Below are 24,852 nucleotides of genomic sequence, written 5' to 3' on the forward strand. Positions count from 1 at the left end.
CTGCTATAGCCTCTCAACTTCATTCCGGTCACAGCAGCTCCGTCTTCTGTAATCAGGGTCCATCATTATCTAAATATACAATTCTATGAACCTGCTTAAAAATCTACACTCCAGAGAGAACACATTCATTTTTATTTTCTATAAGAAGAGTAAAATCTAATATTTACTGTCTTAAAAGAAATGGGCTTTGATTGTACCATTTCTGATAACAGTAATAAAACAGACCAACCTGATTCAAAGTTATTAAATTCTAAAACCTCAGAACACATGTGTAATATTTAAATCAAGTCATGTTGCTGACCAAATGTGAAATCTGCTCACGTCCAAATTTTAAACAAAACTCACAATGCCTCAAAACATTACAGAGGACCTACTTACTAGAAGAATTCAGCACATGTAAGCTGTTCTCCAAAAACATGGAAAGAAAAATGCTTCAGCATATCACAGAAAGTTCTTCAACTCCTTTGTGAATAACGGTAATAGAAAAACCCTAGAATGTTCCCCTGTGCCCTGCCACCATGTCATTAAATCTCCAAGAAACAATAATCAATATAAGGCATTCAGAAAATTTAAGCTGTCTAGATGATCTTTAACTCAGTTCTGTACATAGGAAAATTTCCCCATTTATAAACTCATTTGCCTATATATACCATACTTACCTTACGAAAAACCAAACCAAAAAACTAAACCCATTGCTGTCAAGTCGATTCCAACTCACAACAACCCTACAGGACAGGGTAGAACTGCCCCATAGGGTTTCCAAGGAGCGGCTGGTAGATTCTAACTGCTGACTTTTAATTAGCAGCCAAGCTCTTAACCACTGCATCACCATGGCTCTTTAGGACTCTTTAGGATAATGTATATTAATTCATCCAATTCTTACACTCAGAAACTATTTCAGAATTTAATAGCCACAACAATGTAGATCTCCTAGACAAACTTTGCATATTAATATCTAACCTTTTTTCAAAGCCTGATGGAAGCCGGGTCTCTTCTGTAAGAGGCAGTATGGTATAATGGTTACACGTGGCCTTTGGGACAGATGGACACGTGGCCTTTGGGACAGATGGCCTGAATTTCAGCCCTACAGATTATTAACTGTGTGACCTGAGATAAATTAATTTCTCAATGCCTTATTTCTTGCCATTTGTAAAATAATAATAATGCTAATAAACATCACATAGGCTTGCCACGTTAAATAATTACAGCAATGCATGTAAAACACCCAGCACAGTGCCTGGCAAAAAGTAAGTACTCAACAAAAGCTGACAGTGACAATGATGATGAAGAAGAATACAAATCTCTTGTTACCATGAGCAACAAGAGTTCTTCCTCCTTTGAACTCCTATTTTATTATTGGTTTATAAAACTCATGTAATAACTAGCAGACCCTCCCAGGAACTTTTATATCTTGTGTACATTGTTGCATCCTCCACAGAGTATAAACCCTCCAATTTAAATATTTCATATCTTTTCATATAACAATAGCACATATTGCACACAAATGTTACTAATACATATGCAAGGACATGTGTGATTGTGTGATCAAATGTAGTCAAGTCCTACCCCAACAGGATTCATCCCTCATACTGTAGCTAACCTATAAGGGTATCTATAGTAAGTGGTCTAAAACTTTGTCACCCAGTAGTTCTTAACTGGTTATCCTTTCTCTCTACTACAAAATCATTTTGCAAGTAGTATTTATTCATGAAGTAAAGATGAGCAATGGAGCATAGGCTATAAATGACTTGTTTCAAAAAAAAAGGTTATAATTACGTCACAACAGGATGCTTGGCCATCACCTCTCAATTAATTTATATAAATATGCTTACTATTATTTGACAAATAAGGCATGCAATCATCACAGAACTCTCCATCTGACGAAATGAGAAAGACATATAATATAGGTATTTACTAACATTAATTTGCTAATGTTATCAGCTATTAGCCAACATTATCATTTAAAAAATCTATTTCTATAGCACGCATATTTTACTGGGATTCACCTTTTCTGCAAGGAAAAGGACCATATTTCAGTCTATGAACATATTAAATCCTACATTTTGTATAGCTCTAAAAAAAAAAAAAAACTGGTCTCAGAAAAAGTTAGAACGCAATTATTAGATTTTTTCATCAGCTCTATAATGCCAATGTGTATAAAATGTAATCCCAATTAAAATACACATTCTTTTTATATAGATTCAGACCAAAAAGAGATCAAATCAGGTGTTCAAGCAAGTGAGTGCATAAGGAGTGCTGGTGACACTATAAAATTATTTCCAAGGGTTTCTAAAAACTACATCTGAAAATCACTTACATCTCTCTCTTCAACAGTTGCTACTGAAACAAAAAGCTTCAATTTATACCATGTACTTAAAGTAAAAGTCAAAATAATGGTCAGACCACACCTTGTTCCCACTCTCAGGTACTATGTCTCAGATAACCTTGAAATGAGATAAAGAGAAAAACATTGTGCCCATTATCCAGAAGAATTTATCCTGGTCATGCTCATTCTTAAATAACTAGTTAATGAAATGTCAATTTACAACACATAAATTTTCAAGAAAATTTTATAAAGAAATTAATTAAAAGACACAAAGATTGGAGATTGGACATTATATATAAAACAAACATAAAAAGACTTTCTGAACGTTGAAAAGCAGAAGGCCGACTGGCTGGGCACTGCTGGGCCCAGGTATGGCATGGCAGTGAGCTTCCTAGATTTTATTTGGGCCTCATATACATAAGACTGGGGTTGGAAAAGCTGGCAATGCAGAAACATCAACAGAAACTGACAAAAAATGCCCCAAGAAAAGCCTGCTCTCTATCCAAAAACCTAGAAAAGGGGAAACCTAGTAAGACAGCAAACTTTTAGACAAAAATCACCCTTCTCTAGCTAAACAACACAGAAAAACCTGCAACCCCCACCCCCATTCACCCAGTTGAACAGGAAGCCTAGACTTTCAACCTTGCCCAACTGTAATGACGCACCCTCTCCCTTGCTGACGTGGTGTCTGAGAAGACTGAATGGGGAATTGGGATTTTATTCCCATCTGGCAGTAAGGAGGCTCCTCGCCACAGTGTCAGTGGAAGCAATGTGGAAATCCTGGACTTCCATTCTCATCAAGCGGTAACAAGGCATCTTCCCCCTTTCCTGACACCATGGCATCAGAGGAGGCCTCATTAGCACTGGAACTTTCATCATCATCCAGCAGGAAGGAAGCCTCCCCACCTCTAATGGTGTCCCTCCCCTCCCAACCAGAGTGGTATCAGAGAATCCCTAGCAGGGAGCCTGGAGTTTTACCTCCATCTGGAAATAATAAGGTGGTGGAAGCTCAGAGTCTAGCACGGGAGACAGACAAGTTCAAAATTAGTTTATGTTGCAATGTTATAGTAGTAAAATGCCTGAGAAGAAAACCAGAACTGTACTTATCCATAATGAGTTGAATGAAGAAACCACTATGGAAAGATTCTGGAGGTGACAGACTCGGTTTTGTTTGATGAGCTGAAACTATAATTAGGGAAAGAAGATAGGGATGGGCATTCCAGAGCAAGGTCCCAACATGTACAACCTTAGAGACAGGAGGGGACAGACAAGCAAGCTGGGTGTGTGTCACGGACAGAAGAGGCAGCAGGGAGGGCAACAGGAGCCAGATGCTGAAGTATGATGGAGAAAAGAGAAAAACCTTTCAAGTATCTACTGAACACCACCATATGCCAGTAACTGTGATACACACTGTTTATAAAAAGATGAGAAAGACTCAGATTTGCTCGTCAAGGGGCTCACCATCTAGTGAGAGAGATAGACATAACCAGATAATTATAAAATGCTGGTTGTATGTATAGTGACCTAAAAGTGTTCATTATGGGATTAGGGAAGAAGAAAACATATCACACATACCCAGCTTTGCATGGGGGTGGGCTGGTGGGGGGAGTAGATTACAAGCAGTTAAGTATATGTGAGATATGCAGAAATCTAGAGATAAGTTGAGAAGGTAGGCATGCTGTAAGAATGTCAAGGACTATGGATTTTATCATGTAGGCAACGGGGATTATTTAAAAAGTCATACTTTGATCTGGATGAATCACTCTGACAGCATTGTGTGTGCTGGGGATGGATGACAGTGAGTGTGAGGAACAGTCAGGAAGGAAGTGTAAAACCAGTGTTGTGTGGTGCTAGGAAGCCAAAAGAGAAGTCAAGAAGTTAGGAAGAGATCAACAGTGAAAAGGGAGATTATTTTCATTAGTTTTGGCAGGTAAAGCAAGTATTCTTTGTTTATTTTAAGAAAGACAGATTGGATCACATTAAGGGACTACTACAGAGAAAGAGTAGATAGTAATGAAGAAGTTGAAGATACAGAAGAAAGGATATAACTGTGGAATGAGTCCATAGGAAATAAAAGGAACATTGGTTGACAAGTCAACCTTGAGCAGCAAAGAGACTCAAATGCATTTGGTATTCTAGGAATGAAAGATAGTGAGGATAGGTATGGAAGTTTCTAGGCAATGGGCGGCTGGGGAACTTCATAAGAGATACATTCACTTCCCTCAAAAAAAGACACAGTGAAGTCATCTATTGAGAGTGAAGGACATCTGAGATGAAGAGGAGGTCTGAGGAAGTTTGGAACTACCCTGAAAGAAATAGGAGCCAGGGCTAATCAAGCTCAAATAAAAGGCTAAGTAACCATGGACTAAGGGAACATGACATTTTAAAAACCCTCACTGGAATAGTTTTATATAAAATAATTACTTCATAATTTGGCTTTTTAGTACAAATTTCACCCAGGAGTGATTCAAACAGTAAATTGGTGCTTATTTTCTTACAAATGCTAGTTTGAAAATTGAGGTTAATTCTACAATGACATCGAAATCTTAAGGAAAATCTTAACAGCATCATCATACATTCATATAGTATTTTCACAAGCAGTATTTTTTTTTAATCTTACAAGAACCCTGCCAGGTAGATATTTTTTTCCTGTTATATAGATGAAGGAACTGAGCATCATAGAGGAAAAACATGATATAACCCATATTTCACAGTAGGTAGGAATGTCAGCACTCAATCCTAAGCGTTATGATTGCTACACCAGTATTTTTCCACTATAACATGAAATTGTTTTTACTGCAGATCAAAGATAATTTATATTTAAATGTTTTGGTCTATTTTTATTGTATTTAAGAAACATAAATAAGATAATCCTGGCTCTATCAGGAGAAAAAACTAGATTACATTAATAAGAAAAAAATCATTTGAAAAGAGTCATGAATACTACTTGAAATCAGAACCTAGTTTTAGACATTATACCAATGAACTTTCCTTCAATTGGGAATTCACTAAGCTTTATGGGAAATATTTTAAGGAACACAATCAAAATTCAAAAGCAATCCTTAATGGGAATTTAAATGTAGTTATGTTCACTATAAATCAGCATTTGTAACAAATATTAATCACAATTTCCCTCATGTTTTTAAGAGCTCGTCTATATCTGCAAACATAAAGGCCCATCCTAGATGACAGGCTAACCTGTTCACCAAGATTTGAAAATAGCAACTAGGGTTTCTAAAAAACCATTTGAACTGCTGCAATATTTGGCAATATTTGATTCTATCCTATGATAGAATAAACCAAAACAGTGATGAATTACCAATGTTTGTAAAGAATTCAGGTTAGGAAGTCTTGCCAATGAGAGAACTCAAAACATTCTCACCTGGACAAGAATTTATTAACCATCTTAAAACCCTCCTAAAAGAATGGAATCACATAACTGTTGTGGTGGTGTGTGTATGTGTGTCAGCAGACAGGCATTCCTAACTGCATAATAACATTAATAGCCCCAAGCCTTGATAATAGTTCAATAGACTTACAGACATAAATCTGTGCCCAGTGCCCAAAATAACATACATACCTCAAATTACATTTTAGTGCATTAAATGTGTCATCAACCATCAAATTAGGAAGGAATGAAAAAAGTTTCAGAAATGTGCAACCATTGACTTTTTTTTTTTTAATTCTAAATACACCAACACCACTCCCTTGCATCAGCAGTAGTCCAGCATGCACTTAGCACTGCGAAGAAACTTATAGATCATCTAGTCCAACTCCTTCATTTCAGAGATAAGAAAGATGGGCCCAGGGAAGGGAAGTTTTGCAAGATCTGGCTTAGGCAAAAGCAAAATTAAAATCCAGGTATCTGGATTCACAATTTAGTGCACTTTTCAGAAGTGGCAGAGATATAAATAGCCTCATCTAATTTCACCCGGCAAGCAAATTTAGAGGCTGAGTGGAACTTTAAGGATCATGCTGAGTTTTCCGTTTTATCATATTCAAAAGTATCTTCCATAACAAAAGTATAATTAATATCACAATCGTGACAGAAAATGTATTTTAATTAATCAAACATATTATAAACTCTCTTGAAATCCTTTTATTCAAGATCTCTCCTAAACAATAATCAAATATATAAAATATTTGGGCTCTTCTCAGAATCATTCATTCCTACTGAAAATGCAAACACAGCAGAAACAAGTGAAATAATCCAAAAACTAAAACAAAATGATAAATAACAAACCAGAGTTTTAACTCCATGATCTTCAGTTCTAAGTGATGCAGTTGCAAGCAAGCACCGATTACCAATCAAAAAGCAAGATAAATCTTTTTGAAAGCTCATTGGTTTACATCTCTGCCTTTATACAGACTGGCTTCTGGAAGATCATTCCAGAGAACTGGATCATCTGGATCAGTTTTACTACTCATTCAGTCTTGAGACTGTCTGCACAGTACTGGCTGAAATGTACTTCAGTGTGCACCTTCCTTCCAAATGAATATCTATGTCAAGTGTATTTATAGCCACTGCCTTCAATCAGTGCATTTCCAGGTATAAGAAATAAAATCTCAACAATATTCTATGGAGCTCTGAAACAAAACCTGGAAACCTTGGCAAACAGCCTTTAGAAAGATAATGAAAGATCTATCATGTAAAATGTACATTAAGAATTATTAGAGAGTCCAGAGTACACTCACCTTACACTCTAATAAAAAACGCATTGCCATAGAGTCAATTCGACTAGCAACTCCATAAGGCAGAGCAGAATTGCTCGACAGGGTTTCGGAGGCTGTAACCTTTACGGAAGCAGATTGTCACACCTGTCTCCCCAAGAGTGGTTGGTGGGTTTGAATAGCCAACCTTTTGGTTAGCAGCCCAGCACTGTAACCACCACACCACCAGTGTTCCTTTAAAAAAAAATTCTCTAATAAGTAGGTATAAAAGCCCTGGAGACAACTACAGAAGTAATTTAAACACTATGCGTCTTTTGGCATAAGTCATAGTGAACCCCAAGATAATTAATCATCACTTTCTCTGTTGCCCTTTATGTCTCTGAAATCTGGGCACCTCTCTTTGTTTCTTACTTAGATGCTGTCCCCTTCTGTTTAGGTGCTTTTTCTCTTCTTTACAAAAGCAGGACATGCTTCCCCCTACTGGGAAAAAATCAAATTACAAGGTACATCCGACCATGTTTCTCAGGTATCATGAAATCAAGTTCCTGGGAAAGAAAAAGTGTTAAGAAACCAGGTGCATAACCTTCTCTGGCTGTTTTACCAGCTGCAGAAGTATCTATGCACTCTGTTAAGAGTTTCTCCTATGCACTGCTTTAGTTTAATTTTCAAAAGTACAATAAATCTCATTAATGACTGATGAATTAATCATGGAGCATGCAGTCCCAAAGAGAACTCCAATTAGCAAGTTGGAGAAAAAGATCAATTTGTAACTTTTTTTTTTTCATTTTAAGACATACTAGCTAAATGAAGACACTTCTGAAAAATATATTGAAATAAACTTTTCGAAGAGGCTTAATTGCATTTTCAAGCCATTTTTGAACAATCCTGAACATTTATAGCTTCATTAATTTCCAATATTCCTAGTATTTTTACCTAGCGGTCTTAATTTTTGCAGTAGTTTTAAAATTTTTAATTGACTTTTATTCTCAACTTTAATTTCTATTTTTTTCCATTCAGTAGCCAAGAAACTAGTAAGCACAACTGTACTTTACCCTCCGCAAATCCTTCACAAAACGCATTTTTCTTGAAAAACAGTTCAGTTGTTTCAATCATATATTCCATATTCTAATTAGAAATTTTTTCCAGGCAAAGATAGAACACAATTTATGCTTTATTGTTATCCTACATAATAATCCATCAATAAAATATTAAAATAAGCCTAATGCCTACTGAATCATATATGGAGTTGTAGAAAAATTTATCTTTCCACATACAACTAAGTCTCAAAAATGGCATTTCTTTTAACGCTGAGGGGCTGAGAAAGAGAAAGTTGTCACGGTTAGTTTTACTGTAGTTAAATCCATAAGAACCCAAGCTACAAAACTGCACTGTAGCCAATTTGATGATGAAGCAATTCATTATTCATGAAGCCTTCATCCAAAAAGTCTGTACTTTTTTTTAAGTGTGTATAGATTACTACAGATACTGTAGGAATCTTTATCATTTTGAGGGTAGTATTTCATGATAAATGGAGTAATTGGTTAATATTTCTGCCATGCAGAAGTTGTGTGTGTGTGTGCGTGCGTGCGTGTCTTTTTTTAGACGACCTTTCAAAGCAATGCAAAAGACAAGACACACATATTCCTCTGGGAATGGAATCTCCTTTAACAGTACAAGTACATAAAAGAAAATGCATACTTGGTAAAAGAGTTGATCAATTGAGGAGCGTTCCTAGGAACTAGTACCTAATCATCATACTTCAAATAAATTTATAAGCACTTGCGCGTCTGCTTGCGACATTCACATACATACACGAACATGCATACTTACATCTAGGTTGATTCTAATACTTTCCATAAGAAAGACTAATTAGATCAAAGGGTATCAAAATCACTTCCCAAATGCAGTAAAAAATGCTGATCTGTAGCTATACAAAGCTCTCAGAACACTACACTGATCACCATTTACTTCCAAACTCATTTCCCTTCCCTCTGCGACGTGAATATGTCCCTGTAGACCGCGTTACACTTTATGGTTTCTCTATCAATGGTCCACATCTCCACTGGCAGTAGATCTCGCAGCTTTGGTCTTCCACAAATTAAGACGTGGAGGAGAAGGAGCATAGGTGCCCACTCCAAGAACGGGCTCTGTCTGCCCGAGGGGTGAGGCGAGCACCTTCATTCAGAGGGACAGTTTCTGTGAAGGTGGAGACAGGCGTCCCTCCCCAACTTCACTCCCCTAACCCAGCTGGCGGCGAGATGGGCGGCCGGGTGGCCCGTGCCCATCGCAGGGGGCAGGTCCTACCTTCCGCCAAAAGGCGCGATGCGTGCACAAAAGATGGATCCAGGCTATCTTTCTCTGCCATCAGCTCAGGCAAATATTTCTCCTCTTCCATAGCTCGGACTTCGGACCGTCCCCGGGCGAAGCGCAAGGTTCCGCTCGCTCGGACGCAGGGTCGCCAGGCAGCGCCTAGCTCCTGCGCTGCTCCGCCTCCGCCGCGGCGCGGGGATCTCCGCGCGTCCTCACTGGCCCATGCACTGAGTGCCTGTGACTCCCGCCGTCGGGCTGCGCGGCCCCGCGCCCACACCTGCCAGTCCCTTCCCCGGTCCCTCGCTCGCGCGGAGCCCGGGCTCACACCAGCGGCCTTAACTGGAGAGGCGGGAACACGGTGCGTCCCACCTCTGCCAACCATTCATTGGTGGTGGTGCAAGGAGAGGCGGGTCCCCAGCGAAGGCGACAGGGTCTTATTGGGCCACGCTGCACATCGGATCGCCTGACTGGCAGGAGGCAGCTGCAGAGGGGAGGGGTGCTCAGAAGGTGCAAACGCATTCTTCTTGCAGCGCAAGCCTTCCCTGGTTATTAGGCATGCCCAGTTCTATGGAGCCCTCTGTGTCTTCAGCTGAGGTTCGGATGGAGAAGAGCGGGAAAAGCACCGGTAATACAGAGAGGCTCTGGTCCAAGACAGCAGGAAAAATGAGGGTGAGAAGTGAGCAAAAAAGGAATGGGAAAGCGCCAGGGAAAGTCTCCGGAACGTAGATGGGACTTCACCTGCGTCCCAAAGGCACAGGTGTCTTCTCCCTCTCCCGCAGCTCAGATGCACTCCAGTTTTGCAGTAATCAGCCGTGCACTCGGTCTGAAAATATAATGAATACTGCATGTGATCGGCGGCTGGTATTTTCAGTGAGCCTGACCTACATCTCAGGGACGCAGATAAACAAATAAAGCGGCTCCGGGGCGATATTGTTGTACACGACCCAGAGCGCAATCATTCGGGGTATTGATTTAGTTCTGGTTTCCCTCCCATCCAGCCTTCCTTCCCCCTACCCTTGGGAGAGAGATTGCCGGGGAAGAGGAGTGAATTTAAAAAATAAAAAAAAAAAAAACTAAAAACAACATAATCAATTGGCCACAGCTTGTGAAGGAATTAGAAGACATGTGGAGGAAGGAAAAATAGGCAACTACAGTTGTTCTAATTCCCCCCCCCCCTTTTTTTTTTCCTTATTGTAGATGTGACAGTTTCTTTCACCAGGCATTGTCGCTGAGCTACTTTATATCTTTCCCACCTCTGTTTAAAGGGAGAGTCTAATCCTCCCAGTATTAACAACAGCGGAGGCACAGCCCATCCTTCTCTTAGATAAAAACAACCAGCCAGCTGCTAGTTGCCGTGCAGTTTACCTGAATCACCAGGACCCCATCTGTGTTAGAGTAGAATTGTGCTCCATTGGGTTTTCAGTGGCTCATGTTTGAGAAATAGTTGGCCAGGCCTTTCTTACCAAGGGGCCTTAAAATCTAGGCTGTGTTCTTCAAATTCTATAAACCACTCTTTCCCGTGGTCTTGGGCTCTCTTTTCACAATCATTTTTAATGCCTCCCTCCACCATTTTTGGTGTGGGAGGAAAAGGGCCAAGATCGCTAGAAATAAGACATGCTGAAACTTTGCCAAGTTCTGTTTCAGCATTTGTATCTTTTCCTTATATTTTTAAAAGATAAATCCAGGAAATTATCTTGAATTTATATGAAGTTTAAAAAATGTAAAGTGCTTCCACATCCATTTTCTCCATTTGTCCTCACAGAAACACTCTGAGGAATAAGTATTACTTTCTCTGTCTTATAGATGTGGAAACTGAGGCAGAAACAGAGGTCAGTGACCTAAATCTCATAGTCAGTTAAAGCTAAAGTTGAATTTAAAACTCAGGTCTATTTAGTACCATTTAGATTAAGACTACACTGTTTTAGTCTACCTTTTTGCACATTAATTCTTTAATTTAGGCATGTATGCATTCGATAAATGTTTATTGAATATTTAAAATAGTCTAGGAACCATGCTAGAAATTGGAGAAACATTGATGAGTTAGATATGTACATTCATTCCCGCCATCATATAGATGATTTCCTTATGGAAGAAGCCAAATAAAACAAAGTACACAAGACAGCAGGTAATGGCTGCCCGCAATAAGGGGGTAGAGGGAGCCATTCAAGGAGTTAAGAAGAAGGATACAGGGGAAGACCTATTTTTGCCAGGGTAGACATACAGCCTTGCTAAGGAGTTGACATTTAAGGCAAAACGTAGTGGAAAAAAAGGAGCTAGCTATATGAAGTGTGGAGAGAAAAGTATTCCAGACAAAGAAGCTTGCTGGTGCAAAAGCCCTTTGGCAGGAAAGAGCTGGTCTAATCTAGGAACTGACTGGGGCCAAGGTGACAGTAGTGATCTGGGAGAAAATAGGACAAATAAAGGTAGGCAGCGTGTGGGGACAAACTACCCAGAATTTAGTGGAAGGAAATTATTTGAATTTCATTCTAAATGTAATGGGGACCATGAAGGATTTTCATCTTTCTGTTTGGATTGTCTTGTGATGCTGATCTTACTTCCAAAGAAGTAGTTATAATTTAGAATGGAAGAAATACACAGAAACTGTGCGCTATTTTAATTGAGTGCATTGGAAATGTTTATTAGTTGAAGGGTTATGTATTTTGTACCTGGTTTGCAGCAGAGATATTAATGAAAATTCTGCTACCAGCCTTCAGAGATGGCAGCCAGGAGCTGCCATGGTAATGGGGGTAAGTCAGCAGCTAGTCACAGCTAATAAATTATACATGTTTTAAAATGAATATAAGCTGTTGTTGTTGTTGTTGTTATGTACCAACCACTACACTGAAACTGAAGAAATTTTAAGATTTTTACCAAATTCTGCAGTCTAAAATTGATCAAACATGCATTCAGGATGCACTGATAATTACTTGTGATTGGAATGTGGAAGTTCTAAAGAAAGAAGAAGGATCAGTAGTTGGAAAATATGGCCTTAGTGATAGAAACAACACCAGAGATCACATGATAGAACTTAGTGACTTCTTCATGGCAAACACCTTTATTCAACAACATGAATGGTGACTATAAATGTGGACCTTGCCAGGTAGAATACACAGGAATCAGATTAACTACATCTGTGGAAAGAAATGATGGAAAAGCTCAATATCATCAGTCAGAACAAGACCAGAGGTCGACAGTAGAACAGGCCACCAGTTGTTCATATGCAACTTCAGATTGAAGCTAAAGAAAATTGAGCAAGTCTGTGGGAACCAAAATACGACCTTGAATATATCCCACCAGAATTTAGAGACCACCTCAAGAAGAGATTTGACGTGTCAAACACTAATGATTGGAGACGAGACAAGTTGTGGAATAACATCAATGACATTACACATAAAGAAAGCAAGAGGTCATTAACAAGACAAGAGAGAAAGAAGAGACCTAAATGGATGTCAGAAGAGACTCTGAAACTTGCTCTTGAACGTTGAGTAGCTAAAGCAAAAGGAAAAGATGATGAAGTAAAAGAGCTGAACAGAAGATTTCAAAAGGTAGCTCAGGAAGACAAAGTAAAGTCTTATGATGACATGTGCAAAGAGCTGGAGATAGAAAACCAAAAAGAACATACTCAGCATTTCTCAAGTGGAAAGAACTGAAGAAAAATTCAAGCCTTGAATGGCAATACTGAAGAATTCTACAGGGAAAATATTAAACGACTCAGGAAGCATTAAAAGAAGGTGGAAGGAATACACAGAGTCACGATACCAAAAAGAATTGGTCAACACTCAACCATTTCAAGAGGCAGCATATGATCCGGAACCGATGGTCCTGAAGGAAGAAGTCCAAGCTGCACTGAAGGCACTGGCAAAAAACAAGGCTCCAGGAACTGATGGAGTACCAACTGAGACGTTTCAACAAATAGGTGCAACACTAGAAGTGCTCACTCCTCTATGCCAAGAAATTTGGAAGACAGTTACCTGGTCAATGGACTAGAAGAGATCCATATTTATGCCTATTCCCAAGAAAGGTGATCCAACTGGATGCAGAAATTATTGAACAATATCATTAATATCACATGCAAGCAAAATTTTGCTGAAGATCATTCGAAAGCAGTTACAGCAGTATATCGACAGGGAACTGCCAGCAATGCAGGCCGGATTTAGAAGAGGACGTGAAAACAGGGATATTATTGCTGATGTCAGATGGATCCTGGCTGAAAGCAGAGAATACCAGAAGGATGTTTACCTGTGTTTCATTGACTATGCAAAGGCTTTCGACTGTGTGGATCATAGCAAATTATGGATAACATTGTGGAGAATGGGAATTCCAGAATTAATTGTGCTCATGAGGAATCTGTATACGGATCAAGAGGCAGCCATTTGAACAGAACAAGGGAATACTGCATGTTTTGAAGTCAGGAAAGGTGTGTGTCAGGTTGTGTCCTTTCACCAAACCTATTCAATCTGTATGCTGAGCAAATAATCCCAGAAGCTGGACTATATGGAGAAGAACAAGGCATCAGGATTGGAGGAAGTCTCATTAACAACCTGCATTATGCAGATGTCACAACCTTGCTTGCTGAAAGTGAAGAGGACTTGAAGCACTTACTGATGAAGATCTAAGACCACAGCCTTCAGTATGGATTGCACCTCAACATAAAGAAAGCAAAAATCCTCACAACTGGACCCATAAGCAACATCATAATAAATGAGAAAAGACTGATGTTGTCACGGATTTCATTTTACTTGGATTCACAACCAAGACCTACAGAAGCAGTAGTCAAGAAATGAAAAGACATAAGGCATTGGACAAATTAGCTGCAAAAGACCTCTTTAAAGTGTTGAAAAGCAAAAATATCACCTTAAGGACTAAGGAGTGCCTGACCCATGCCACGGTGTTTTCAATCACCTCATATGCATGCAAAAGCTGAACAACGAATAAGGAAGACAGAAGAAGAATTGACACCTTTGAATTGTGGTATTAATGAAAAGAACGAACAAATCTGTCTTAGAAGAAGTACAACCAGAATGCTCCTTAGAAGCCAGGGTGGCAAGACTACATCTCACATGCTTTGGGCATTTCATCAGGACAGTCCAGTCCATGGAGAAGGACATCATATTTGGTAAAGTGGAGGGCCAGAGAAAAAGAGGAAGACTCTCAGTGAGATGGACTGACACAATGGCTGCGACAGTGGGCTCAAGCATAGCAACAATTATGAGGATAGCGCAGGACCAGGCAGTGTTTCGTTCTGTTGTGCATAGGGTTGCTATAAGTCAGAACTGACTCCATGGCACCTAACAACAACAACAGCATGAAGAAAGGAAAAGGCCTTTAAAATACAGGAAAGAAAGAAAAGGCCAAATTGGATGTCAGAAAAGACTGAAAATTGCTCTTGAACATACAGTAGTTAAAGCCAATGAAATGAAAAAGTAAAAAGCTGAACATAATGAAATATTATGCAAAGACCTGGAGTTAGAAAACCAAAAGGAAAGAATATGCTTGGAATTCCTCAAGCCGAAAGAACTGAAGAAAAAAATTAAGCCTTAAGTTGCAATACTGAAGAATTTTGTGGGTAAAATGTTGAATAACACAGGAAGCATCAAAAGAAGATAGAAAGAATACAGAGTCACTGTACCGAAAGGAATTTGTCAACGTTCAAGCACTTCAGGAGGTAGCATATGATCAAGAACTGATGACATTGAAGGAAGAAGCCCAAACTGCACCGAAGGCATTGGCAAAAAAAACAAGGCTCCAGGAATTGACAGAATACCAACTGAGATATTTCAACGAACAGATGCAATACTGGAAGCCCTCATTCATCTATGCCAAGAAATTTGGAAGAGAGCTACCTGGCCAACCAACTAGAAGAGATAAATATTCATGCCCATTCCAAAGAAAAGTGATCCAATAGAACATGGAAACTATCGAACAATATCATTAATATCCCATGCAAGTAAAATTTTCCTGAAGATAATTCAAAAATGGTTGAAGCAGTATATCAAGAGGGAACTGCCAGAAATTAAAGCCAGATTCAGAAGAGGATGTTGAGTGAGGAGTACCATTGCTGATGTCAGATGAATCTTGGTTAAAAGCAGAGAATACCAGACAGATGTTTACCTGTATTTTATTGACTATGCAAAGACATGGGACTGTGTGGATCATAACAAATTATGGATAACAGTGTAAAGAATGGGAATTCCAGAACACTTAATTGTGCTCATGAGAAGGTGTACATAAACCAAGAGGCAGTTGTTCAAACAGAACAAGGAAATACCGTGGGGTTTAAAGTCAAGAAAGGTGTGTTTCAGGGTTGTTACCCTTTCACCATACTTATTCAATCCGTATGTTCACCAAATAATCTTAGAAGCTGGACTGTGTAAAGAAGAACTCAGCATTCAGATTGCAGGACGACTCATTAACAACCTGCCATAGGCAGATGGCACAACCTTGCTTGCTGAAAGTGAAGAGAGCTTGAAGCACTTACTGATGAAGATCAAAGATCACAGCCTTCAGTATGGATTACACCTCAACATAAAGAAAACAAAAATACTCACAACTGGACTAATAAGCAACTTATGATAAACAGAGAAAAGATTGAAGTTGTCAAGGATTTCATTTTACTTGGATCCATAATCAATGCCCGTGGGAACAGCGGTCAAAAATCAAATGACTTATTGCATTGGGCAAATCTGCTGCAAAAGACCTCTTTAAAGTGTTCAAAACCAAAGATTTCTCTTTAAGGACTAAGGTATGCCTGACCCAGTGCATGGTATTTTGAATAACTTCATATGCATGTGAAACCTGGACAATGAATAAGGAAGACCAAAGAAGAATTGATGCCTTTGAATTAAGGTGTTGGAGAAGAATGATGAATATATTATGGACTGCCAAAAGAACGAACAAATCTGGCTTGGAAGAAGTACAGCCAGAAGGTTCCTTAGGAGGGAAGATGGCGAGTCTTTGTCTTACATACCTTGGATATGTTATCAGGAGGGATGAGTCCCTGGAAAAGGACATTGTGCTTGGTAAAGTAAAAGGTGAGCAAAAAAGAGGAAGACTGTTAAAGAGATGGATTGACATAGTGGCTGCAACAATGGGCCCCAAAACATAGCAATGATTGGGGGGATGGCGCAGGACTCAGAAGTGTTTCCTTCTGTTGTAGGTAGTGTTGCTATGAGTCAAAAGTGACTGGGCAGCACCTAACAAAAACTACAACATACCTGTGGTCATAATTCCATTTGGAAATGTGTTTTCTTTGTGATGTTAAGTTGCCATATTAGTGTAAGGTGTGTTTTCAGCCAATTAACTTTGAGATATAAGAAGAACAGATTAGCTATAAAGAGGCAAGCAGAACTGGGGGCAGAGAGATTCCAAGTCACATGAAGACTGTAAAGGAAGAAGTTGAAAAGAGAAAAGGATCTTCCTCCAGGGTTGACAGAGAAAGCCCTCCCCTAGAACCAGCACCCTGAGTTTGGGCTTCTAGCTTCCTAACTGTAAGAAAATAGATTTCCATTCATTTAAGCCGCTCAATTGTGGCAGCACTAGATAATAAAACACTGGGCCATTATAAACTTGGCCACTTAGCTACCTTTTCCTTTTCCTAGACATTATCAAAACTATAGATTTAAGTTTATTATTTTCCCTGATAAACCCTCATGAAACGCCAAAACCTATCTTTGTAGCTTAAAAAATGAAAAGAAAATGAATGCCAATCTAAATGTTAGACTGGTTTGTGTACTTAGCACATGATGGACGTTATAAAAGTACGTAAGCTGCATCATTTTCATTCTTAACTAGTACATCCTCTAAATACTAAATGGCTCTAATATGATTCATTACTTTATCTTTACAAAAAGGGCCTGTGTGATCTTTAATAATGAGTATGCTTTAGAATTGACTTAGAAAATATTGCCTATTTCCAAATAGAATATTGCTAAATAATGGTCAACTCTCCAAGTGCCCTACATATATACTTATCTGACATCAAATTCATCTATTTTCAATAGCTGGATCTTTGCCACTTTGTGTTCTCTATTGATCTCCTGTATAAATATTTTTTAGGTACCACAATTATTTAGCAAATATTCTTAGAACAACCCTGCAAATGCAAACATTTTAGTAACAGAAAGGTAAATAAATTGGGAGTCCTCTATAGATGATTGTTAAATAAAATGTACTATGTATCTATACATGAGTAAAGTATAGCTGCTGGTAAGCCCACTTCTTGTAACAGTTTAAATAAGTTAACCAAAATCGCAACTTAATTGGTTTGTCAAGCTTAAAGATTTATCTCACTTTCAACATTAATTCTAGTCCCAAAGGTTTTTTTTTAAAAGAGGCATTTAGGAAAGCAGACTGCCACATCTTTCTCCCATGGAGCAGCTGGTGGGTTTGAACCGTCAACTTTTGAGTTAGTAGCCAAACACTTAACCGTTGCGTTACCAGGGCTCCTTGCATTCTACTAACGGCATGATTATTTCAGCAATATGGGATAGTATGGAAAATTTTGCTGCAACCAAATTTGGTTTAGAAGTATGAATAAGGCATCCATTGTAGAATACGTTCTGTGTTTAACGCACAAATTTTGTACTCAATACTTTCATACAACCCTTGCAAGAAAGGGTAGGCTAGGGGTCATTCAATCAAGCTTATCTTTGCACACTAAAAAAAAAAAAAAACTCAACCTGTATAATCAAATGAAACACACAGTATCTATTTATTTCAGAGTTCTCACCAGCTTTAGGGATATCTTGCTAGCCTGACTATGCCTACTCCAGGGATTTAGTAGAACGCACTCACAACAAGAACTGTATGTTAACAAAATTATAGCAGTGCAATTGTTTGTTTAATGATAATGAGAAGTAACTTGCTGATATTAGCCTGCTAATGCCTCTGTGCCTAGGACAGACTATAAGGAATGACTGAAGTATTGACTGACTCAGTTTCATCCCTAGGTATCGTAAATGATTTGTTCTCATCTGCTAACCTAAAGACTGATGGTTTGAAACCACCCAGCAGTACTGTACAAGATAGGCCTGGTGATCTGCTTCAGTTATGATTACAGTGAAGAAAACCCTATGGAGCAGTTTTGCTATGCAACGCTTGGGGTCCCCATGAGTCAGAATCAATTTGACAGCAACTAACAACTTCAACGCTTTCATCGCTGAAGTGCATGACAGAACCCATTACACAGAAGGTAGTTGTAATATTTTGATTTCTTTTAGTTTCACTAGAGGAAAGAAATGTTTCTTTACAGCTTTCCTTATATACTTCAGGATTGGAGGAGGAGAGAGGGAAACGGGGCTTAGGCTCTGGTGATAACCTATAGCATAGCACTAGCATGGGCAGTGAGAAATCTCTCCCATGTAATGTGTTCAGAGCCAAAATTTATGATATATGCTAAGATGCCACTGCACAGAATGAATATTTACCACTCAAAGTTGGCCTACACACACACACAGACACAGACACAGGAAAAATGTGCTTTCTGATTGGAAAACTTTAAAATTATCATGGATTTCCGTGATACGAATGTCTAATTAAAGAAGAGCAGAAGAGAGACAGAAAGGACTGACATTTGCTGAGGACTTACTGTTGTGTTTATAACACTGTTATTCTGAATGCTCACACTGCAAGGAGGGAATACCAAGGAAGAAGGCTTGTCTTAAGCTAAAGTGACCTAACAACCCAAGCCAGCTATTTCTGATGTTGAAATTATCTCTGTTTTGGAAACTGACCAAGCTCATCTCTTTGTATCTCTGTGGACAATCGCTGTACTGACATGTTTTTGTCCACATTGCTGAGGAGCAGATCTGCCTTATGGGGAAAGAGAATGAAGCTATTGTTCCAAGTTGAAAGTTATTGACTGTCTTCTTAACTTAAATCCTTGAATTATTGAATTGCAACTTAAGTATTGATTATTTCTGGAGATCAATATGTTAAGGTAAAAAATCTCATCCATAAAATATAATATTTTTTATTTACAGCAAATGAAGATCTGATATCTGTTGTACTCCGTATAAAATAAGGAGGTTATGGCTAAGAGATGATTTAATAAAACAATCCTCAAGTACATTAAAACCTTTGCCACTGAAACATGTATAAGCAATTGTTTTATAGAACAACTAAAACAAGGGAAGAAAACAAGTTAAATTTCAATAGGAGAGACTATTTAAAAGAAAATATTTGTCGAAAGAATTAATTAATATTGAAATAGTATTTTAAGAGGATACCATCCTAATCAAGTTGTCAAAATACTGCAATGCTTGTTTGGCATAACTTCTGTCATTCTGGTCCCTCATATTAAATGACATAACAAGGCAGGAGAAAGTCATTATGAAATCCAACTATATAAAAAAATCCTTACAAAGCAAATACTATTTGTAGAGAATGATGACTGTCTTAGGCATCTAGTGCTGCCATAACAGAAATACCACCAGTGTTTGGCTTTAACAAAGAGAAATTTATTCTCTCACACTCTAGTAAGCTACCAGTCCAAATTCAGGGCACGAGCTCCAGGGGAAGGCTTTCTTTCTCTGTCCACTCAGGAGGAAGATCCTTGCCTTCAGTCTTCCCTTGGGCTGGGAGCATCTCAGCACAGGAACCTCAGGTTCAAAGGACGCGATCTGCTCCTGGCACTACTTTCTTGGTGGTACGAGGTCCCCGTGTCTCTCTGCTCACTTCTCTCTTTTATATCTCAAAAGTGCCTGGCTCAAGACACTACCTAATCTTGTAGACCTCATCAACATAACTGCAGCTAATCCATCTTGTTACATCATGGTGATAGAATTTACAACATATAGGAAAATCACATAAAATGGTGGGCAACCACATAAAATGGTGGACAGTCACACAACACTGAGAATCATGGCCCAGAGAGGTTGACAGATATTTTGAGGGGACATGATTCAATCCATGACAATGACAAGATTAGAAATCATAGGTTCAGAGTCAGGATTTTATCAGTTCAACAGGGGAGATAGAACAAAATAAAAAGGCATAGACATTATGGGAGATTCTGAGTGAGAAACTATTGTGACCAGCCAACACAGAGCTAATAAGTATTACGAAAATTATCTAAATACATGACAACTAAATGCAGTGTGTAATCCTATGGATTCTGGACCAGATTTTGTTTCTATTTTTATTTTTTGCTATAAAAGACATTGGTGGGGTAATTGGTAAAATGAAAATAAGGTCTATAGTTTTAATTTACCAATTTTGCTAATGGTACTGTGATTATGTAAGTGAATCTACATGGTTTTAGTAATATGCAATAAAGTATTTAGGGGTAAAGAAACATCATGGCTGCAACTTACTCTCAAATAGTTTAGAAAAATATGTATATATTGTATATGCATACACGGGGGGAGATGATAAAATGATACAGTAAATGTGGTAAAATGTTAGCATTTTGAAGAACTTGGATAAAGGGTGTATTGGAACTTTCTGTATTACTAGTGCAACTTTTCTGTAACTCCGAAATTATTCGGAATAAAAATGCTTAACAATTATCTGGATATTGCCAAAAATAATCCTGAAATATCCTACTCATACCCCAATTTAAGTATTACATTTTACTAGGCTAGCCATAGAAAATAAACGCCCATATATATGTCACATAGATTTTGTTACAGCATGCATTGAATTCATGAACTTAGCCACAAAATTACCAAATATATTTTTAAAATAGCTACAAATCTCACTAAAAAAAAAATCAAGCAAGTATATATGAATTGCCTACTTATTTCTTCTTTCCAAGCAAAAGATAATACAAATAATTATTTTCTCTTAATCATTCTTTTGAAAAATCAATTGCATTCGTTTACTAAACAATTAACCATGTTTGAAGAATGATTTCAGGTGAACTCTGTGCTTAACCCAATGGCCTTTTCCATGGCCACACATGCATGAGAAAGCTGGACAATAACAAAGGAAGATTGAAGAATAATTGATGTATTCGAACTGTGCTGTTGGTGAGGAATATTGAATATACTGTGGACTGCCAGGACACACCAGTCTTAGAAGAAATACAACCAGAATGCTCCTTAGAAGTGAGAATGGCAAGACTTTGTCTTGTTTACCTTTTACACTTCATCAGGAAAGATCAATTGCTGGAAAAGTAGAGGCCTATAGAAAATGTGGGAAATGAATTGACACATAGCCAGAATAAAGGATTCAAACATACCAAAGTTCATAAGGACTTAGGACCAAGTAACATTTCATTCATAGGACCCCTGATGACGCAGTGGTTACAGCGCTAGGCTGCTAACCAAAAAGTCAGCAGTTGGAACCCACCAGCCACTCAGTGGTAGAAAGATGTGGCAGTCTGCTTCCATAAAGAATACAGCCTTCGAAACCCCATGGGGCAGTTCTACTTTGTCTTAAAGGGTCACGATAAGTCAGAATTCACCAGATAGCATCAGGTTTGATTTTGGTTTGGAACGTTTCATTCTGTCATACATAAGGTTGCTGTGAGTTGGAGCTGACTGGATGGCTATGAACAACAACAACAAAATTACTTTAGATGAACTATAAACCAAAAAAAACCCAAACCCGTTGCCCTCGAGTCGATTCCGACCCATAGCAACCCTATAGGACAGAGTAGAACTGCCCCATAGAGTTTCCAAGGAGAGCCTAGAGGATTCGAACAGCTGACCCTTTGGTTAGCAGCCATAGCACTTAGCTACTACACCACCAGGGTTTCCAGATGAACTATAGGTATGAATATTTTGTTTTTAATCTTGATTAGATACAAAAATAACTGCAGTTCTATTTTAATGCTAGGTGTAAAGATGAGAAGAAACCTTTAGCTTGTATGCTTCTTGTGTGTAATCTTGGGTCTTGAGTGTATCAAGATATCACGGCCTTTGTGGTTCTACCCTGTGCCTTCTACATGCAGTTTATCATACAGCATGGGCAAAGTGCATGCTTCTTTGTATCATAACATACACTGTATGCCCCTGAATGCATTTACTTGGCTGGTTCAGAAACAAAGGAGAGGGATGGGAGTAATGGGATATAGACAGGGTTTATAGTCATTGGTGTATTATTATGGTAAGCATTGGTTATTGTGGCAAAAGTTTAGGGACACAATATGCTGCCACAGGACCTCAAGCTTGAGTATATTCAGAACTTTTTTTTGTTTATTCTACTTCCTCAAAGAGATTTCAGGGCTAATGAGTTCCTTGCCATATTCAGTTTTTGTTTGTTTGTTTATTATGTTAAGTTGGTGTTCCTTATCTTTCTTTAAGATTCTTTTCTGAAAGCCATGAAGTAATAATATAGCAGATTCAGAGTGTTACTTAGTTGAAAGAGATTTATTTTTGCACATACACACACACATTTATATATCTATGTCTGTATCTAAATGGAATGAGGAGCTTAACTTTGCCCACTTGTCAAATCAAGTTATGCTTGCTAATTACATGAGAAAGCTTGTAAAGTTTCAAATATTTCTTAAGTAGTGTAATGTAAAAATAAGCAGGATAACAGCATAAGCTGGTCAAACTAACATGGGAATCAGGAATTTTCTAGGAATGGAGTCAATCTCATATATATCCTGTATGGTTTTATTAACTTAAGACTTTTAGGAGCTCTATTATTTCAAACAGAACAAGTAGATACTGTGTGGTTTAAAGTCAGGAAAGGTGTGCATCAGGGTTGTATCCTTTCACCATACCTATTCGATATGTATGCTGAGCAAATAATCCCAGAAGAAAGCACCATCGGAACTGGAGGAAGACTCACTAACAAGCTCCATTATGCACGTGAGACAACCTTGCTTGTTGAAAGTAAAGAGGACTTAGAGCACGTGCTGATGAAGATCAAAGACCGCAGCCTTCAGTATGGATTACTGAACATAAAGAAACAAAAATCAACATAAAGAAAACAAAAATCCTCACAACAGGACCAATAAGCAATACTATGATAAATTGAGAAAAGATTGAAGTTGTCAAGGATTTCATTTTACGTGGTTCCACAATCAACACCCATGGAAGCAGCAGTCAGGAGACCAAAAGATGCATTGCATTGAACGGATCTGCTACAAAAGACCTCTTTAAAGTGTTGAAAGCAAAGATGTCACATTGAAGATTAGGGTGCACCTGACCCAAGCCGTGGTGTTTTCAATCACCTCATATGCATGTAGAAGCTGGACAATGAATAAGGAAGACCAAAGAAGAATTGACACATTTGAATTATGGTGTTGGCAAAGAATATTGAATATACCATTGACTGACAAAAGAATGGGCAGATCTGTCTTGGAAGAAGTACAGCCAGACTGCTTCTTGGAACCAAGGATGGCAAGACTACGTGTCACATACTTTGGACATGTTATCAGGAGGGATCAATCCCTGGAGAAGAACATCATGCTTGGCAGAGTAGAGGGTCAGCTAAAAAGAGGAAGACTCTTAACAAAATGGATTGACACAGTGGTTTCAACAATGGGCTCAAGCACAACAGCGATTGTCAGTATGGCACAGGCCTGGACAGTGTTTTGTTCTGTTGTATATAGGGCTACTATGAGTTGGAACCAATTTAAGGGCACCTTTTTTTAACAACAGCATTATTACATTGAAAAATAATCACAGATACAATAAATAAGACAATCAATACTTTGAAATTTAATCTTGATTTGTTCTAAATTGAGACTAGACAGATTCTTTAGGCCCATAATATTTATTAAACATTAAGTCTTTGGAAACGTAACCCATCAGAAATTACTTATACAGCAAATCACCAACCAGGGAGTTTTGAAGTGAGTTTCACCACAATTAGATGCTCCATGACTTTTATTTGAAGCTAACCTTATTTTTTTCTTTATTAATAGTTTCTCAAATTCATTTATTCTGAATGTCAATTAAGTAATACAGTTTTTCATGAAATATTGAATCCTTAATGCATTCATTCAGGGATTTCATTTGAAATGTATCAAAATATAAAAAGAACTGTGCACATCAGTGTTTGGGATCACTCATACACTGAGTCTTTGTGTAACTCTTAAACAGGGTCAGGAGTAGCAATGATTTGGTATGAGCACCAGAAATTGCCAGATAAATGTGAATTAAGGCAGGCTGCAAACTGTGTGCAGGTTGTAGTCTAGTTGAACTGTACTTCCTAGATAGTGCAATTCACAATTCACAGTATCATTTGTGGTAGGCTTGGATTGATAACCCTGGTGGCTTCCCTCTTCTTCCCACTCCCTTTATTTTCAAGCTTTTATGACTTGTTGTCCCAAGCCTAGTATCTATCATCTTTAGGAAGCTGAGTAAAGATGTGGTCAGAGGTGAAAAAGGTATTATAGGCTGGAAGGACAGCATGTGTAAAAGGTACGGTTGTGAAATAAGAGGATATACAATTTGGTGAAAATGTTAGAAACAAATATGTAAACGAGGGAATAGGAGCAGATAAAGCTGGACGGATGTGTAAGGAGTCCCTTAAGGAGGATCTTGCATGCCAGATTAAGAGGTATCCCAGACATTAACCTGAAGGAATGGGGTAGCATCCATTGGTTGACTTTAAGCACAGGACTGACCACAGATGTGTGTGTT

The 24,852-nt window shown here is 38.4% G+C and overlaps 1 protein-coding gene across 1 annotated transcript in view; it reads right to left on the reverse strand.

Annotated features, from left to right (window-relative positions):
* Window positions 1-9,620, reverse strand: part of KHDRBS2 (KH RNA binding domain containing, signal transduction associated 2) — a 656,556-nt gene extending 646,936 nt beyond the window's left edge. Inside the window, exon 1 of the mRNA XM_049894956.1 lies at window positions 9,302-9,620. Within this exon, the coding sequence (XP_049750913.1) occupies window positions 9,302-9,392 (91 nt within the window). The 5' untranslated portion in view covers window positions 9,393-9,620. The remainder of the gene's footprint in view (window positions 1-9,301) is intronic.
* Between the last annotated feature and the right edge of the window lie 15,232 nt (window positions 9,621-24,852).

The sequence above is a fragment of the Elephas maximus genome, chromosome 1 (assembly GCF_024166365.1).
Source record: "Elephas maximus indicus isolate mEleMax1 chromosome 1, mEleMax1 primary haplotype, whole genome shotgun sequence".
Lineage (NCBI taxonomy): Eukaryota > Metazoa > Chordata > Mammalia > Proboscidea > Elephantidae > Elephas > Elephas maximus.